This window comes from Sander lucioperca, chromosome 7 (genome assembly GCF_008315115.2).
Source record: "Sander lucioperca isolate FBNREF2018 chromosome 7, SLUC_FBN_1.2, whole genome shotgun sequence".
In the NCBI taxonomy this organism is placed as follows: Eukaryota; Metazoa; Chordata; class Actinopteri; order Perciformes; family Percidae; genus Sander; species Sander lucioperca.
Genome location: NC_050179.1, coordinates 25,051,983 through 25,071,555, shown reverse-complemented (window position 1 = coordinate 25,071,555; position 19,573 = coordinate 25,051,983). Strand labels below are relative to the sequence as shown.

The window sequence follows — 19,573 nt, the reverse complement described above, 5'->3', positions numbered from 1 at the left end:
ACAGAATGGAGCTTGCTGTGTTTGACAGCAGGGAGAGGAGGGAGGGGGTTATCCAGCTTTGCTTCATTCTTTGAAGAGGAGCGCTTTGAGAGAGATTTTGGGTGTGTTGCAATGCCCATACTACCATTAGTATAACAGGAAAATATGTTGTTTGTCCTGAAACATAGTATGTAAAATGCAGTTTGCCAAAAATATGTCCTAATGCATCCGGTCGCATTTTGCAGTATGCAAGCCAGCGTGCTTTTCTAACCCACAATCCTCTTTGCAGCATATCTGAGCAAGAAGCTCAAAGTTCAAGGTGCAATGTTATCACAAAGTTGTATGTCCCACATGTATGCAGACTGTACTGCAGGCAGCAGTACAAAGGCTACTGTGTAAGAGCAGCTGCAGTTTGTACTAAAAGTAAAAAGAAAGAGTATGCGATAAGGAACGCAGCAACACTTGTTTACAATAGAGCTCATTTCTCATTTAAAAACTGCTTACTTCAACTTTTAGGAGGTAAACTCTCCTTAGAATTAGAGGGTTTGGAGACGGCTCCCCAGTTTTCAAAGTGACCGAGTTGTCCTTTAATTGAGTTTAAAATGCTCTACATGCGATCTGTTGCTGATGTTAATAAACAACAGACTGTAGATGATCCGTAATCTGAATGGATTTAGACTTTCTGACTTCTAAACGTCACCATCAGCCACACATGTGTTCTGTATAGTGATGGGACAGCCGCCTCTTTTACGCCTCTTAGTCGGTTCAACCTGGCGGTCGTTGGTTGGCCTAACGAGTTAATAGATTCGGTCACCGGTTCGCGTGCCCGCAGCGGGGTGCATATATAGCCTCAAGCTGCAAATGTCCTGCTCTCCATGTCTCTGAAATAGGCTGACATATACTCATACTGACCGACACTAGACTCACGCACTGGCCACGGTTACATTCCGTAGCCTGGTGCGCGGTCTCCTCGTGACAATCTACCTACCATGTAGCAACATTCACTTCTAACATTTAACTTAGCATAACTACCAAGATAACATTACGTGTATTTGTATGTGATATAATACTTTCCTCTTGTTAAGGTAGCCTACGAATTTCCATGAACACAATTCTAAGATGCACAAGACATGAAGGCTTCTGGGATCGGTCGATAACTCAAACTTGCCGAGAACCTAGACACCCGTTTGATTACATAGACTCATGCATTAGCCACGGTTACGGTCTCGTTCCGTAGCCTGGTGCGCGGTCTCCTCGTGACAGCCTACCTATGTAGCCTGCAACATTCACTTCTCTAACATTTAACTTAACATAACTAACAAGATAACATGACGTGTATATATATGTGATATCCATCGGAAATGTAGCCTATGAATTTCTATGTACACAATCATCTAAGATGCATGAGAAATAAATGTTTCTGGGATCGGTTGATAACTCAAACTTGCCGAGAACCTAGACACCCGTTTGATTACATTAGACTCATGCAGTACCCTCGGTTATGGTCTCGTTCAGTAGCCTGGTGCGCGGTCTCCTCGTGACAGTCTACCTATGTAGCCTGCAACATTCACTTCTCTAACATTTAACTTAACATAACTAACAAGATAACATGACGTGTACTTTTATGTGATGTACTTCCCCATCGATAACGTGTGAATTGCCATGAACACAATCATCTAAGATGCACTAGAAACAAGGCTTGGTTAATAACTCAAACTTGCCGAGAACCAAGACACCGCTTGATTACATTAGACTCGAGCGGTTGAACGGTTACATTCGGTCTTGTTCAGTAGCCTGGTGCGCGGTCTCCTCGTGACAGCCTACCTTCTTAATATCAAACGTAACTACCAAGATTGCCTAGCGTTACATGTAGCCTACTTGTACTGTATAGGTTATAATTCTTTCCCATCGCTATCATGCACAAAATACTGCAAAGTGGTGATTTTGTAAACACAAACATAGGCTACATTAAAGAGCACAATTATATCACTGCCTTTTTTTGATGCACTGATACATTACAATGGCTCATGGGATTGGCTCTCAACGTTAGTAGTACAGCATTCAGTAATTGAGTCAACAGTCACCGAGAACAGTCATACCGAGTAGCTCTCACCGCAACCGTTCTTCTACAACTCTTCAACAACTCTTTCGGTCCAATCGTGCTGCTCGAGGTAGCCCTTTTCCTGATTGATTCCACCACCACTCCAGTGGAGGTGCTAATGGGCTAGATTACTACACACACAGTAGCAGAAGAAGACCAGCTACGGAGCATACACCGGTTCAGTGACACGACTCGGGTTAATTAACCGGCTCTTTGGTCAGTTCGTCAACACTAGTTCTGTACAGAAAAAGTCTTTTAAGGGCGTTTTCACACATGAAAGTCCGAACCAAGGTCCGGACCAAGGTTCATGTTTTTGTTACATTGTCTACATTTGATCCGGTAAGTTTTGGTTTCACACTGCAGTTATGCAAGCGCACTAAAGATCTATACGTGACAAAACTACGTCCTGCCGTCATCACATACGTGAGCTGCGTCTCCAGATACTTATAATTGATTGGTTTGTAGACGGGCTTCCCCGTCCTCTCGTATCCTCTCTCTGTGTCGGAGTTTTTTCAGCTGACTGCTGCTCTCCCCTACTGCCGCGGCTCTTTTTGTTTTGTTGTGATGTTGAGAAGCGAGACACTGGAACTTTCTGGAGAATTTATTCAGAGACAAACGGAAACCTACACTGTACATTTACTACCACTTAACAAATAAACTGCTGATGTATTCTCTGCTCTGATAGCCGACAGCTGTCTGCTCTGAGCGCATTCACCGTCACTCTCACTCTCTCATGTAGCCTACACACTAAGCACCAAGCTATTCCTTAAAGGAGCTTCCCCGGTCTTGTAACACAAGGAGAGCCTGCCAGAGCTTCTTCTATTTGGTCCGAAAGTCCGAACCATCCAAAAAATGCTTTCACACTGTAAACGAACCGGACCATGGTCCGGACCGAGACCACCTCTTTTGGTCGGACCAAAATTTGGTCTTTTGATCCGGACCGTGGTCCGGGGGAGGTTTCACACCTCTAATTTTGGTTCGGATCAAACTGAAAAGTCTGAAAGTCCGGACCAAATGAGGTATGTGTGAAAACGCCCTAAATCAGACACATTGTAACTAATATCCCTCCAATTCAAAAACAATAAAAAGTTTATATAAAACGTCATCATGTTGAGTCAGTTTCTCACAATAGGAAGCCAGACAGACCAGACAGGAATTGCTTTCAGTTTTCGCCCAGTGCAGACATCACAGGCCACATCTTCAGCTCCAGCATAGCAGTGATCAGCAGGAGAGCCTTGGAGTCCAATGACCAATCTGATTGGTGTGCTAGCCCTTGACTAGCGAATCTTCTTCCACAAGCAGAAGCCCGAGAGCCGACAACACCAGTTTCTTCTTATTACTAGCCATCGTATTTTCTTCGAACAACGATCCTTCTTGACTACTATCAACACTCTCTGATAAAAACAATGACTGACGACAGCGTGCTCTGTAAAGTCAATGGTCTAAAGAGATGTTCCGTCATTTCCAGTTAAAAAATTTTGGGCGACAATACAGAGACGTATTACGTCTCGCGCACGCGCAGAACGTACGCTCAGGTCGGCATCGCTTCGCTGTGTTCCGAGGCACTTTTTTGAGAGACGGGTGCCAACTGATCAGTCCGACTGCCTTTTCTGCCGACGGTCGGCCGTCGTGTTGCTCACGTCACATTTACGTTGTCTCTCTCAGTTGGAAGCTGCGCAGTAACGCTCAGCGCTCACCGGAAAAGTGCTTCTAATATCATTCACTGGTCTCCATCCAGAGCAACAGGATCTGTTGGTCCATTTGGTTTACTGTCTATTGTGACAATCAGTGCAGCAGCAGTAAATAAATAATAAAAACAATGCTATGGATATCTACTTCTCTTCTCTCCTTTACAATGAGGTCCACCTGCTCGAGTACTAGGCCTACTTCTTCTACTCTTTAATGGCGGATTGCAAACAACTTTTAGGTGCACACCGCCACTGCTGAGAAATTCTTCCACCGCCGCAGATAAGCCTCTTATTTTTATTTATTTTTTGCAGTTCTAGTTTTTTTTTTTTTTTTTTTTATTAGTAAAGAACAGGTACAACGCCAGTATGTACATATACAAAAAGTCAATACCAGAGGTGCATATACAGAAAAATTACATGTAGAAAATAAATAAAAAAGGTAAAAAAAAAATCCAGCCTTAATTGCCTTCTTATTCGTAATGTCTCTATTGGTGCAGTTCTTGATAAAAGTGTTCAAAGTTTGGTTTGGAGTCCGCCCATTTCTTCTTGTGAATGTGGAATTTTCCCATTAACAAGATTAATTGAACAAAACAGACAACATCTTTGTCCATGTCATTGCCTTCCAAAACAAAATAAGCCCCTCTTAAATACATCCATGCCATAAGCACGCTTAACTGTCGTGTTATGATGACGATCACTGGGACTTTCCGGATACGTCACTCGGGGCTTCCGAGTTATTAAGCTAGCTCTACCTCTGTGTTCATGTCGTTTGACACTGTAAACGCCGCCTCGTTGCCCTGGAGTAAACACCAAAAGAGACCATGAAAACGCCAAAGGATCCTAACAGCACCGAAAGGTTTGAATATTGAGACGTTGTCGTCTGGAGCGACGGTAGGACTGAGAAGCGGAATGTCAACAACGCGGCCCCTCCTCGGAATGAGACGAGTCACCGAGCTAGCGTGCCCGGAGCAGCCGACCAATAGGCTCCCTGCGTCAGCCGGGAAGCAGCAGCCAGAGACCCCTACCGTGGACGAGTTTACAGTGCTAGAGGATAAAGAAGATGAGCTGAAATGTGCCAAGCCTCGAGTGGAGCAGGTTTTTAAAGTAACGTTCACCATTATCGGTCTGTTGGACCACACGGGACAGCCGCACGGTAGCAAAACATCACGGCAGATATGGCTGCAGCTCAGGGGAAACAGAGACGACGTGTCAAAGGCAAAGGTCAGGTCCTATACTCTTTCACTTGCATTTGCTATCGATACGCCAACAGTCAACAGTGACAGGGTTGTTTTTTAATAAAAAAGATTAGACCAACTAACCACCCCGTTGGCAATACCGCTCCTTGTCTGCCTGTTTGTGGCTGATGAACAGGTGTATCAGGCACCTGTCTCTGCTGTTGTACTGTATCACACCTATCAGCAGCATACTATATTACCTTACTTTTATAACGCAGCTAGGAGAAGTTGTCGCATTGAGTTAGATATGGCCTACATTTTCAGTTTTGTTTGTGTTTTCCTGGTCTATAAAGTCTGTGACGCAAAGTTAACTTTGTCGAAGTTGTTGTGGCCTAGATATATAGTTAAACAATGAATATCTCTTCCTTCTTAGCCACCACATCCGCAGTACAAACGGTATTTTCATAGGCATAATATCACCCACCATAATTTAGATCAGATGTTCTATGAAAACAACAGCAGTCATAACGTTCCCAATATATCACCACACTGTTGACATTGTGGTATAGTCAAAAATGTCAAGACATTTGATTCTGTCATTGTGTTGTCAGCCTGAGAGTTGTCACTGGCCAAGAGTTAACAAAGAAGTCACCAGATGATCTTGAACACACACACATAGATATCACCAATAGACATAGACAGATCATTGCAATTCCCAGATCGAACATCCATATGTGGTTGTACTGTACATTTAAATATAGGCATACTGACATGTTGCGGTTGTTTGTGCTAAAAAAGCTCAGACTCCGTGCAGTTTGTAACTGTTTTATAGTTTATACAATTATTTGAAACAAAACGCACTTCAAAGTGTAGTTACAAATTGGAGGCTAAATCGCAATACAGTACAATCAAAATAAGAGTGGTATCTCATTACATTTAGTCTGAGAGGCAAACATAATGTATGAACAAATCACAATATATTGCTGTGTTTTTAATTTGTTTTGGGTTAGGGTTAGGTTTCTCTCTATCATAGATATAAATATCAGCGGTTAGGGTTATGTGCACAGATATATTACAACATATTGTATGAACAAATCACAATATATTGCTGTGTTTTTAATTTGTTTTGGGTTAGGTTTCTCTCTATCATAGATATGATAAATATCAGCGGTTAAGGTTATGTGCACAGATATTACAACATATTGTATGACCTTTCTACTCTATTATGGTAAAATGTCTCTTATTGTTATGATGTACTGTAGTTATCAAGGACAATGTATTGTGCGAGTATTAGTTACACAACCCTTCAAAAAAAAAAATGTTGGTACATTGGGATGTCCATATGGGAAGTTTGTGGTTGCTGAATTGGTCTATAGTAGAATTGTATTTGACATTAAGGTACATATGAACGGGCGCCTGGATAGCTCAGTTGGTAGAGCAGGCGCCCATATATAGAGGTTTCCTCCTCGACGCAGTGGGGCCGGGTTCGACTCCGACCTGCGGCCCTTTGCTGCATGTCATTCCCCCCTCTCTTTCCTCCCCTTTCATGCCTTCAGCTGTCCTGTCCAAATAAAGGCCGAAAATTATCTTAAAAAAAATAAATATAAAGATACATATGAACTGGTGATTACAATAGTTAGAGTATCTCACAAAAGTGAGTACTCTCCTCACACTTTAGTAAATATTCCATTATATCTTTTAATGGCACAACACTGAAGAAATTATACTTTGCTACAATGTAAAGTATTAAGTGTACAGCTTGTATAACAGTGTAAATGTGCTGTCCCCTCAAAATAACTCAACACACAGCCATTAATGTCTAAACCGCTGGCAACAAAAGTGAGTACACCCCTATGTTAAATTTCCATAGAGGCAGGCATATTTTTATTTTTAAAGGCCAGTTATTTCATGGATCCAAGATATTATGCATCCTGATAAAGTTCCCCTGGCCTTTGGAATTAAAATAGCCCCACATCATCACATACCCTTCACCATACCTAGAGATTGGCATGGGGTACTTTCCATAAGATCATCTCTCAATGCAAATCAAACCAGCTATTAGGCTAACCGACATAAAACCATGCCAATGTCTAGGTATGGTGAAGGGTATGTGATGATGTGGGGCTATTTTCATTCCAAAGGCCAGGGGAACTTTATCAGGATGCATAGTATCCTGGATCCATAAAATAACTGGCCTTTAAAAATAAAACTCTGCCTGCCTCTATGGAAATTTAACATAGGGGTGTACTCACTTTTGTTGCCAGCGGTTTAGACATTAATGTCTGTGTGTTGAGTTATTTTGAGGGGACAGCACATTTACACTGTTATACAAGCTGTACACTTAATACTTTACACTGTAGCAAAGTGTAATTTCTTCAGTGTTGTCCCATTAAAAGATATAATGAAATATTTACTAAAATGTGAGGGGTGTACTCACTTTTGTGAGATACTGTATCTGTCATGTATGCTATATGCAATATTGCTTTATGTCTTCATTTGTGCATTGTACACTTAATTTCTTTTTTTCTTTTTTTCAAAGGAATAATCAAATCATCATGAAATAGATTGCATTGCATTCGTTAATTTTCCCGAGAACCATCTCAAGTCGCTTCAAAGGCTCTTCGGGGCTTCCTTGTCTACTTTGGTTCAGAACCATCAAATTTGACATTTAACTTATAGGACAGTGTGGCAGCACTCCTAATAAAATAATGCTCAGTGTGACTAAATCACATCATCTGACACAAAAGTACACTCAAAACACAAGCGCTCAATTTAAAAGGCACCTGGTTCTGTGATGCATTTAGACATTATACACTACCCTTACACATGCAAAATAGCTGTTAGCATCTGTAGAATGTATTTATTCCGGTGTGATTTCCCATACAAGAGCATCTGTCACACTTCTGCATCTTGTGTCATGAGTCTCTCTTTAGTTTGTAAGTTGCTCCCCCTATAACCAGCTGTTCCAAGCTCTGCCAGTCAACCCGAAAATGTGATGTGGAAACAGTAGTTTTACTGTCAATCTGTTCAGCTCATGATAAGGATGACGAAGGAGTCATAAGTGGCTCCCTGCACAACCATACTATGTTGGCGCTTCCTCTAGGTTGGGAAATCACTGCCGTTATTCCCATAACAACCTTTCTCGTAATGTAGTTTCACAAGTTTGCATTTAACTTTAACCATGAGGAAAAATGCAGCACATGATAAAAATAAATATTCCTGATTTGTTATTTTCTCTTTCGACAATCCGCCACAGTTTTGAAGCTGCTTCTGACTGTTTTTGACTGACTGTATTTAGTTTAATTGAAAAAAAAAATTCCATGTCTGGCGGCCAAGTATTTGCTTCTTATATCTGAATGTCATATTTTGCTTTGTAGTGTATTTTGGCTTTGACTAAATGGACAGAGACTGACGCAAGTAGCTTTTAGGTCTCTGACTCAGAGGCCCTATGACATTACTGAAAGGAAAGGTATGTTTTCAGATTAGTTTCTGTCCAGTCAGTCACGTCACTTTTAAAACATGACTCCAGTCTGGCTCAACGGATGCGCATTGCAGGGATAAAGCCTGACATCCGACCATAGACTGTATATTAATGGGCAGCGCATGTGTGACGTCACCCATTGGTTTGTGGAGATCTGCTATCCGTCGTCGAGTTTGCCATTACGGGCGCAGCCGTCCTGGTTGCGGTTGTGACGATTTTAGACGAGAGGGAGGAGTGAGGGAGGAGCTGCTTACACTAGGGATGTCCCGATCAGGTTTTTTTGACCTCGAGTCCGAGTCATTTGATTTTGAGTATCTACCGATACCGAGTCCCGATCCGATACTTCTATAAAATATAAAAAAAAGAATAAAGAAGAGCGAAAAAACAGATCCAGGATGTTCCTTATTTTTTATTTAATTCACCTTACATTCAACAACTCTGTTAACAAACAGAGCACTTCTGTTACATATCTCACAGTTTGCTATGGCAATGTTGTTGTCATCAACTTTATAATACCTCCAGACCGCAGACATACTCGCGCTTTCCGCTTCAAGCTGCTTCCGTGTTCTACTTTGCCGGCATTTAACCAATAGCGTCTCTGCAACAAAGTGATGTCATGCCGCACGCGTTGCTGTTTCTGTGTGGAGTCAAAAGGGTCTAACTCTGTGCCACCGCATAACTATAGATGTGTTAAAAAATAATGAGAATATATATACATATATATCCGAGTCCTGATCGGGAGGTAACGTCCGATTCCGATCGAGTCTGAAACCACGTGATCGGGCCCGATTTCCGATCACATGATCGGATCTGGACATCCCTAGCTTACACTCTACATTACGTTACGTTACACACTTTCACTGGCAATCACATCATAGCCACGCCCTAAAACACCCCCTGCTTTATTGCCGATTTTAAAATCAACAAGACCATAATTCAAAAAAATGAACATCATTCTGTGTTGCAGAAGACTTAAAACTAGCGATTGAGACCATAAACTCATTATGAAAATGTTTACTGAGGTGATAAATCAAGTGAGAAGTGGGTTACTTTCTCATAGACTTCCACAGAAACCGACCTCCTTTTGCAACCGCACGTGTCGCCCCCTGCTGCAATTCAGATAGAATGCAGGTTTAAGGCACTTCCGCATTTGCAGCACTTCGCCGAACCCGATGCGTTGTCCATTAATATTAACAGTCTATGCATCCGACGCGTCTCCCTCCCCTCTCGCTATCTCTGCCATCGGGGCTAAGCGCTGCCCAGGGCATTTGTGATTGGTTTAAAGAAATACAAACAAGCCACATCGTTTTTTCCCCTATCCCAGAATAGATAGGCGGTGTAACCAAACCATACTCCAGCGCTGTGGAGATAGCAATGCTGGTCTTGCATAACTCCAAATAAAGCTAAAATACAGCCACTCCGTTCCCCTCTATAGCCATAAAGTTTCTGACCAGAATGTAATTGCTAGAGCTACCTACCCCCTGTTTGATTGGTGTTGTGTGCATTATGACAGTCCCTAACTGCCAAAAGACAAATATCAACCCAGAATACAGATTTTTTTCTTTTCTTTCATTGCTCTAGCACTTCATGTGTAATGGGCAGATGTGACTGCCTGTCTGTGTGCTTCTGTTTAATATAATTTGCAACAAATGGAGAAAATTGTTTGGTATGCTTAAAGCTACGTTGTGTAAGAATTTCTCCCATCTAGTGGTGAAATTGTATATGACAACCAACTGAATATTACTTTCTAGCCCTTCCTCCTACGGTGGCCGAACCCGAAATTAGCTCTCTCCATCGTTTACACGCAGCTGTTCTAGCCACTCCAATATTAACTTTGGTCTTGTTGCTTTGCCTGTCGCGATGTCGTTTTAATTCTCTTTTTCGCTTCCCTGGCGAGTAATCTCCCCCTGGCATTCGTCACGGTGCCAATAGGTGTAAGAGGGCGAAATGCGGAGGTATGTCCCTCTTTGGCTAATGTATTTTAAAGATGGAGGCGCTACATGGCTGCCGTCATTCGAGCAACTCGCTCATATGTATTCTGAATGATTCTGAATGGCAGATTCTACGCTTACGAGACTACTTTGATTAGTTGGTGGAAGTAATTACACATGAATGAGTACATATTTGTGAAAGAACAAAGGGGATTTTGCTAAGAATCGACTCAAAAAAATGACACAATGTAGGTTTAAAGGTCATTAACCATTGCATACATAATCATACTGTATGCTTAAAAGACCAGATTTCTATTTGAATTGCATTTCTAGTTCTAGTACCATCAGCTACACTACCTCAGTCCATTTGGTTATTGCAGAGGGCCATACCTACCAACGAATTGTATTGGTTGTTTGATTTTCAAAGCCACGCCCAAATATTTTTGATCTGGTTCTCTTTCAAGTCTGTCGTCCTTTCTTTCTTTCTGTCCCACTGCGTCACTGTTGAGTCATTTTACATTCTCAGTAATTGTTTTACACATTAACGCTAAAGAAATGTGACACAGTATCTATGAGGAAGTTACTGCACCCACCTGCAGCTGATTCATCCGAACATTTCCCATAGCCAGGAGATTCCCTGAATCAGTGACGAAGTGTTTAGTTTCAGCACGTGTCCGCTCTACTGCTCTACAGCAAAGTGTGTGTGTGTGTGTGTGTGTCTGTGTGTCTGTGTGTGACATACAGACAACAAGTTTATAATCAGTTACATGTACTAGGACAGTTAGTGGGAAATAGATCAGTGTTTTTTGCCACAGTGGTAAAAGGGACCACATACAAGCAATTTTGGCACTAGCCCGCTTAAATAAAATGTATATATTTAATTTTGCTTATCGTGCTTCATTCTGAAATAAGCAGAAGTCACAGATACACTTTAAGCAGCATGTCACTAATCATTTTTTGTACCAGAGATCCCTGTTTGGCTTCTGTAGTTTTTATCAGATCGTTTTTATTAGAGAATGTGTGCTTTTTGTTTGCTTTTTTTTTCTCTTTTTGTCAAGCTGCAAAAGCACCGTCCATAATAATTATAGTACCATAACAGTTTTTTGTTTTTTTTTCGCCTTGTCGTGCAGGAATATGTCCGAGGACTCTGTGACCCAGAGCTGCAGAAAGAAGAGAGGTACCCAGTGGACATGCACTGTATCTTTGCTGGTGCCCGGGGCCTCTTCCTGGACAGGCTCATACGGGACACAAGTGCTGAAGTTGTGGTGCCTGAGCCGGGCCGCCTGCGGTTGTTGGGCCGGGCCGAACCCGTGGTGATGGCCCAGAGCAGAGTTCAGCAATTTGTAGCACTATTCCAGGTAGGGTTACTCATTCAATTCAGTTCAAATACCTTTTATTTAGCCCCTGGGGACAATTGAAAAGCACGAGGAGTAGTTCTGACAAGTAGAAAAAAAAATATATAATAAATACACACAATGCTATATACCATAATAAATAAATATACTTAAAGTGCAAAGTGCAATAGAGAAAAAGCAGCAACACATGTCCAGTTTTATATTAAAATGATTGTCCATCACACAACAGTGTGAGGGTTGAGAAAGAAGGATAAAAAAAGAGAGTAAGGGAGGAGGAAGACGATATGTAATATATGATATGTGATCACACACATTATTATACTTTACATAAGGTTAGTCTAATAGATGGATGAACCTGAGAGCTTTAGTGGAGGACTGTTCCGTCACCTTCACTTTTCTCTACATCTGTAATATGTATTTTGTAAGTAAATCTTGTAGTTGGAGAAGGCTTTACAGCAATCGTCTTAATCCCATTGAAAATCTGTGTGTGTGTGTGTGTGTGTGTGTGTGTGTGTGTGTGTGTGTGTGTGTGTGTGTGTGTGTGTGTGTGTGTGTGTGTGTGTGTGTGTGTGTGTGTGTGTGTGTGTGTTGATGTATCCAGGAAAAGCGAAGTCTACCGAGCGACAGAGAGCCGGCAGTGAAACGAGCGTTCAAGTCCTTTGTGGAGGAAAGGGATGATAAATACACTATGGAGCTTCTTTTGCTGCCCAGTGCCCTGAAGGAAGAGTTACTGGGCCTGGCTCATAGCCCCACTACCACAAACACATCCTACCTGGTCAGTGTCCTTTTTAATATAATTCATTACTACAGCATAACCACTTTGTGAAGCTGAACCTTGAATTCCCTAGAGTGCCTTTTGGATAACCGCTGCAAAATTAGAAAGACAGTAAAATGTATCTATCTATCTTTGAAATTTTAGGTTTTAAAAGGTGAAGTGTTCTATTCCTGTCTGGACCATTGCTGCACATAAAAATGTGGCCACATGTGTTATGTCAGGAAATAGGGTGGGGGTGCAGGTCATTTTTAAGATTTAACAGTTTATGTACACTGCAACTCTCACAACAGACAGCAACAAATGCATCCCAACAGACAATGTCTGGAGGTGGAAAGGTTGGAAATTACATCTGGATCAGACCGTAAGAAGCTGATGCTGCTGGATCGGATTTTGGAGGCACTTGCTGATTTTCCAGAAGGAAGTGGTCAGAATAAACTGGCAGCTGACGCTCTCCTACAGCAGATCTTCAAGACTGACTTCATGAAAGTTCAGAGATAACACCAACGATGATATTGTCAAAGTCGTCAAGCTCACTGAGTAGCTCATGAGCAGTCATGACATACTGTAACTAACTGGGATATTGCTGCTTCACAGCAGGGGACATTACCCGTGAAAATCTTCAAGCATCAAGATCAGCAGAAATCTACAGCAGATGTTGGAATAGCATTCTGGACCGACACTTATAAGAAGACATGTTTGTGGGATATGGGATAGCAGTATGATCATAGAAAATGTAGACTTTGAAAGACAAACAAAATAGGTAGGCCTATGCCGTTTTTTACAGGCCTGCCCAAATGTTTATTCTGTCTGTCTGTCAAAATGACATATAAACATCTTTTCGTATTCCATTTTGCCTAGAAACGCTTCCAACACACTTGCATGTTGCGTGAACAATGGGCGTCGGTCCTATTTCTAGCATGCAAGTGTTTTCGGCGTGCCTGAGACGTGCGGGTCACGCAGCCAGTGTGCAAGCTCTAACCTGTTAACATGGGAGCCGAAATAAAAACGGACACGCCACGCAGCTGACACGCTCACGCCACGCAGGCAGTGTGCAGGAGCCCTTACTGTACTTTCTTAACCACGCTGATGTGATGTTGTGTTTCCTCTGCCAGGTTCAGCTCAACCAGACGCTGCATCTCGGCATGGCAGAGGTGGACCAGGACCGCTCACAGAGCAGCACCCCTGTGACAGAACTCTCCAACCGCATCCTGGGCACCAGCTTCGAGGAGAAAGGGACCGCATCGATTGGCGGCGGTGGTAAAGCAGGCGGAGCAATAGGCTTCGGTCCCGAGGCCGTCCTGCTCAACGGCACGCGGCCCTCACACAAGCGGCGCTCGTCCGAGAGCGAGACTCGCGACACAAAGAGACAGTACTCTCTGGAGCGGAGGGACGAGTCGCCGGAGAGAGCGAGAGAGAGGGAGCGACAGAGGGACAGAGAAGGCCGGGGGGGCAGTAGCAGCTGTCGATCCAAAACCCCCTCTGCCTCATCGTCCCTCTCCTCCTCCTCCGGAAAAGCAAACACAGTAGTCGGTGCGATCATGTTTGACTCCAGTGAACTCTCAGATGACGGGGAGGCGGTAAGCCCCGAAACCAACCTCCGCTGCTTGGTCAATTTCTTCAGGTAAAGGTCATAATAGTTTAAAATGTTTTCAAAGGAATGAATCACTACATAAGGGCTGTTAGGGGAATTACTTGCTAACCAAATATGTAGTTGTAGACATGGGGAGTTTGACTTGGTATTTAAATTTCATATTTCCTTCTTTGTATCAGGCTGTACATGGTTTTAGATAACTTATTGTTCATCTTTTTTTCTTGTGTAGGATAAGTCAGTATTAAAACAATGCTTAAAGTGCTCATATTACGCTTTTTGGCTTTTCCCCTTTCCTTTATTGTGTTGTATATCTTTTTTGTGCACGTTATAGGTTTACAAAGTGAAAAAGCCCAAAGTCCACCGCAAAGGGACTTACCATCCTCCAGAGAAAACACTGTTCACAAACTGCTCCAAACAGCTCTATTGTAGTCCAGCCTTTACTTCCGTGACGAACGTGCGTCTCTTTGTAACACACGTTATAATGCTCGCCTAGCTGCTAGCATGGCATCATACTCTGCAACTGACTAGCTAGCAGTACTTACTGTGCATGTGCGACTCCCAAAAAAGATGGTACAGAAGTATGATGCCTCAATCTGTAGCTAAAGCAGAGAGCTCAACACACAGGGTGAAAAGAGGAGCTGCCGCAATGTGCAGTACAACAAATATATGGTGTTTTCTGAAAATTAAACCACATAAACCTATTCTGGTACAACCTCTAAATACAATTATGAACCTGAAAATGAGCATTATATGAGCACTTTAAACCACATATATACATAGAAAGACTAAACGGGGGTCAAAATCCACAGTCCTCTTTCTGTGCAAAAACACATTCTAATGTTCAGCTGAAGCTAATATGAGTCTTCAAGAGACTGAGTATTTTTTGTAGTGTGACGTTTCCTTGTGTTTGCTGAGCAGCAGTGGTGGGATAGTGAAATACTAACAAGACTATAACTTTGGAAAATATTCACCTGGTTGGTCTAACTCAGGCTTTTTAAACCTCATGTTGGCATTGGTTGAAAATTAGAGTATGATTTTGCACAAAATGAGGACTATGAAACTGTGAAAGGGGGGCTTTCACACCTGCCTCATTTAGTTGGGTTGAATCGCACTAGAGATTGTTTTCCCCCTTGATGCGGTTCATTTGGACAGGTGTGAATGTGGCAGTCGCACTCTGATACGCACCAAAAGTGGACCAAACAAGTGTCCTGAGACCTCCTTGATAAGGTGGTGTTGGTACGCTTTTAATCGAACTCTGGAGCATTTCGTTTGTGGTGAGAAAGTGATCCGACCTCGAACCGCCCCAACTACTTTTATGTATATTCCGCAAGTCTGTGCTAAACGTCTCCTGTAGTCGGGTGTGCTTTGCAGTCTGCAATGCAGCAGAGCATCAAACTGTAGCATCGAAACTGAACCAGGGGGAAATCGAGAAACCAAGTTTACGAACACGTCAACTGATTCAGACCAGAGCAAATGAACTATAGATGTAAAAACACCCATACATTAGAATTGCGTTAGGAAGATATTTCTTCAAAACCAGTATGTACAAGTGGAACATTAACATCCACCAATAACGCTTGTACATATAGGGCCCTAACTTGCACCTGGCGCAGCGCAGCACAAAGCCCGACGCAAGTGTCTTTGCTAGTTTAAGACCGACGCAGTTGTCAATTTCCCGTCCAGCGCCCACGTCGTTTAAATAGCAAATGCACCTGCGCCCACCTTTGCGCCCATGGGCGTGCTGGTCTTACAGGGAGGTGTGTTCAGGTGCATTCTTAGCGTATTGCTATCTTGAGGCAGTGGGAAGTGATGGCACCATTGACCAACACAAACCTGGTCTACAGTCAATAGCGCTTATTTTAACAGCAAATTAGTAAAATGCGCCTAGGTACACACACAGCACGCACACACTATGCTTGCTACACACACACAGGGAAGCGCAGCAGCACACAAATATGCAAAAAATTACAAATAAAAATGTTACGGTGCAAATCCACCATCATAATAGCAATGCGCCAAGGTCCAAACGCGCCTGGCTTTTAAAGGGAATGGGAGATGACACTGATTGTTTTATTGCATGTTATGCCCAAAACACACCTATGAATTAATGAAGACACTAAGTACAACCCTTTTGAACCATGCACCCGGCGCACGGACCCTTTTTTCAGCCATGAAATTACTAGCAAAAGTAGATTTGGACACGTCTTAAACACACCCACACCGTGCGCTTCACGCCGTGCACTTAGATCGGTAAAATAGGGCCCATAGTGTGGCCATTTTTAAGACAGCTTTAAAAAAAAAAAAAGAAAAAAAAAAGGGAATCTATCCTTTTAACTCTGCCACACCTCTCTTACTGCCAAATTAAACATTGTTGAAACCAATTTTCTTTAGAACCATGGGTTACCAGCAGGAAGTGGTGGAGCGTGTCGTCAAGGAGACGGGACAGACAGAAGATACCTTCCTCGTTCTGGAGAAAATCGTTGAGGAAACCAAGCGTTGTGAAGAGGGGTCAACAGGATTGGGAAAAGAGAGACAATTGAACTCTGTGCGCTCCCCAGACACTCCCTCGTCGTCGTCCTCCTCCTCCTCGTCTACGGTCTCTCGATTCAGAGAGAAGGAGCGCGAGCTGAGCCGAGCGCTGGTGGACCCGGCCAGGTCCAAAGAGAACATTAAGCCCAATCAGCATGGAGGCAGTAGCAACGGCCTGGGGCACCGGAGGCAGTGCAGCGGCAGCGAGACCAGCACGCAGCAGGTACCGTACACCCCTTCTCAGTTCAACATTATTTTATCATTTGATAAAACACCCAAATATATTCTAAGCCCTTGGACCTTGAGATGAGGTAAAGACCAAATCGCCTTTTTTATCTTCCTGGCTTAAAGCGTAACTCTCGCCAAAATGCAACCTAGGGTCTTTTTGTGAATGTACCCGAGTCAAACTTTCGTTTAAAAGCATATTTAGGACGGAAGCGCCGCTTTTAAGATTTACTGTATTCTCGTTTATTGGTCAAATGGCCTTTTGAATGGGAGTGCGAGGGGCACTTTTATGCTAGCCTCAAAATAGCTATTTTTAAAACACTAAGAAGGCTCGACACAACATGGAACTTTGCTCAAAGTATCACCAGGGGCTCTACACATGAACTACACCAGTGCACAAGGGATGTGATACTAAATCTGTGGCTACTTGTTCTGATATCAACTCGTTTTGACTGTCGAGGTAGTAGCGGCCGGAAACAACAAGAGCTACGGTGAGTTGTTCAAAACATTATTTTTTAGTAAACTCTGGGTACACAAACAATGTTGTCAATGCTTTCGTTAAGGTGTAGAGCCCCTGGTGATACTTGGAGCAAAGTTTAATGTTGTGTCGAGCCTTCTTAGTGTTTTAAAAATAGCTATTTTGAGGCTAGCATGAAAGTGCCCCTAGCACTCCCATTCAAAAGGCCACTTGACCGAAAAACGAAAATACGGTACATCTTAAAAGTGGCGCTTCTGTCCAAAATATGCTTTTAAACGAAAGTTTGACTCGGGGTGCATTTTGACGAGAGTTACGTTTTAAGTTTGAAGGTTTGTAATCGCAGAGCAATACAGATGTAGACTAAGTTGCTTCTTTGCGTGATACATTGCAGCTAATATAACATGAGGTACTCTACTATCTTTTTACTTCATCTCACCACTGTCAATCCACATTTAATCTATCGCCCCACATCGCAGTTACATCTCATATCTTAACTCCCGTGACACATTTAAGTTTTCTTTAAAACCGCCTTCTCCCCCATTTTATCTAATGTCCTGAATTCTTATCTTTTCATCTCAAATCCGTTCCAATAACTTGCTTCATACCTTATGACTCAGTGTTGTTTTTGTTATCACACCACATACTGTCACCTCATTTATTTGCTCATTTCAGCTCATCAAGCTGCCTTTGAAAGTATCTCACTTCACACTGATGGCTTGACAGCACGGGTAGATTTAATGTTGTCATCATCATCAAGTTGTCATATCGATGATTATCTGCTAAGAAACGCATGCCATATAGATGACAAAAATATAATTTTCAATTGATGGCGTTGACTCATTTGTTTTCGCCACTTGCTTAACGAGAGATATTTAAATGCCATTTAACATTGGGCCAATAAATAAAGAAATCCTATCAAATCTCATTTTAGGCCATCACTATCAAGAGGAGCTCCAGTGCTCATGGGGGAGCAGGAAGCTACGAGGTTATTACCATTGACGATGACGACGATGTCATCCCCATGACGAAAACAGCGGACAGTAGGACGTCCCGGATGATGACAGTGCCACACCTGGACATCCAGTCAGGATCCAGAACGGACTACCTGGCGCGGGGAGGGGGACAGCGGGACTACTTGTCGCGGGGCGGGACTCAGACTCTGGGAGGAGCAGTGAAGGTCGAGGCTGTGACAGCGCTGCGCAGCACGCCTCAATGGCTGACCGCCACCACCACATCCTTAGCTTCGACCCCCAGTGTAGGTATTACCTTAAAATCCCCCCCCCCCCCCCACACACACACACTCATAAATGGAGTTTGTCTTTTGTTACTTCTCTTGGATGTTTGACATTAACTGTGCAGAATGATGACATGTGCAGAGCTTGACACTAGAAGACTGTTTTCACATGAATGTGCTGAAGAAAGAAGTAGGAGATATCTTGTGAAAAAACTTAAAAATGAAAAACATATTTGCATATTCATTGATTTTGGATTTTTAAATGAGAGGGGAGTAGATTTTTTTAACGCATCAAATGCAGTATTATTCAAAGCAGAGCGACAGTTTATATTTCTTAAAATATGTCTGGAGGGGATCTATAATATATTGTTTTTTTGCATGATGGAGGAGTGTTAAAGGAGAATTCCGGTCGATTTCAACACATAGCTTGTAAATTGTAAATTTGGAGTGCTGTCAGTAGCGAGAAAAACAAGAACAATCGGTGTTGCCTACACCGTGTTAGCCTCCTGCTACAGTTTGCACCCAGGAGGCTGAAACAGGACAAGTTTTACATTTTGCCTCTTAACATGTTCGAAATGTCATTACAAGTCTACAAACTACAACACTGAAAAGAGATACAACAAAAATATTTATTAATTTAATGATTAAATAAGGTAGTGTCTCCAAACTTACCTCAATTATAACTTACTTACTTTTAAAAAATAAGCATATGCCTATTTTTGAAAATATTTTTGTATCTCTTTTCGGTGTTGTAGTTTGTAGACGGTCCCTAAGTCTTGCCGTCTCAACACTGGAACTAAACAGAGCTGAATTAGCACGACTTTTATGCATTTCTGTCACATCTACTGCAGTCAGATTCACTGTGTTCACTCAGAAGGAATCACTTCACATGGGTAGGCACTTGTAATGACATTTCGAACATGTTAAGAGGCTAAATTTAAAATTTGCCCTGTTGGGTGCAAACTGTAGCAGGAGGATAACGCGGTGTAGGCAACACCGATTGTTTTTCATTTTTCTCCTTTAATTAAGGG

At 42.5% G+C, this 19,573-nt stretch overlaps 1 protein-coding gene across 2 annotated transcripts in view; it reads left to right on the top strand.

Moving 5' to 3' along the window:
* The first annotated feature begins 4,449 nt into the window (after window positions 1-4,449).
* Window positions 4,450-19,573, top strand: part of n4bp1 (nedd4 binding protein 1) — a 41,910-nt gene continuing 26,786 nt past the window's right edge. For both annotated transcript variants that reach the window (XR_004104151.2, XM_031294815.2), the window contains exons 1-6: window positions 4,450-4,989; window positions 11,486-11,713; window positions 12,312-12,485; window positions 13,598-14,106; window positions 16,468-16,828; window positions 18,240-18,563. Coding sequence is in view for 1 of the 2 variants with exons in the window: in XM_031294815.2 (XP_031150675.1) it covers window positions 4,678-4,989; window positions 11,486-11,713; window positions 12,312-12,485; window positions 13,598-14,106; window positions 16,468-16,828; window positions 18,240-18,563 (1,908 nt within the window). In the remaining variant the exon portion in view is untranslated. The remainder of the gene's footprint in view (window positions 4,990-11,485; window positions 11,714-12,311; window positions 12,486-13,597; window positions 14,107-16,467; window positions 16,829-18,239; window positions 18,564-19,573) is intronic.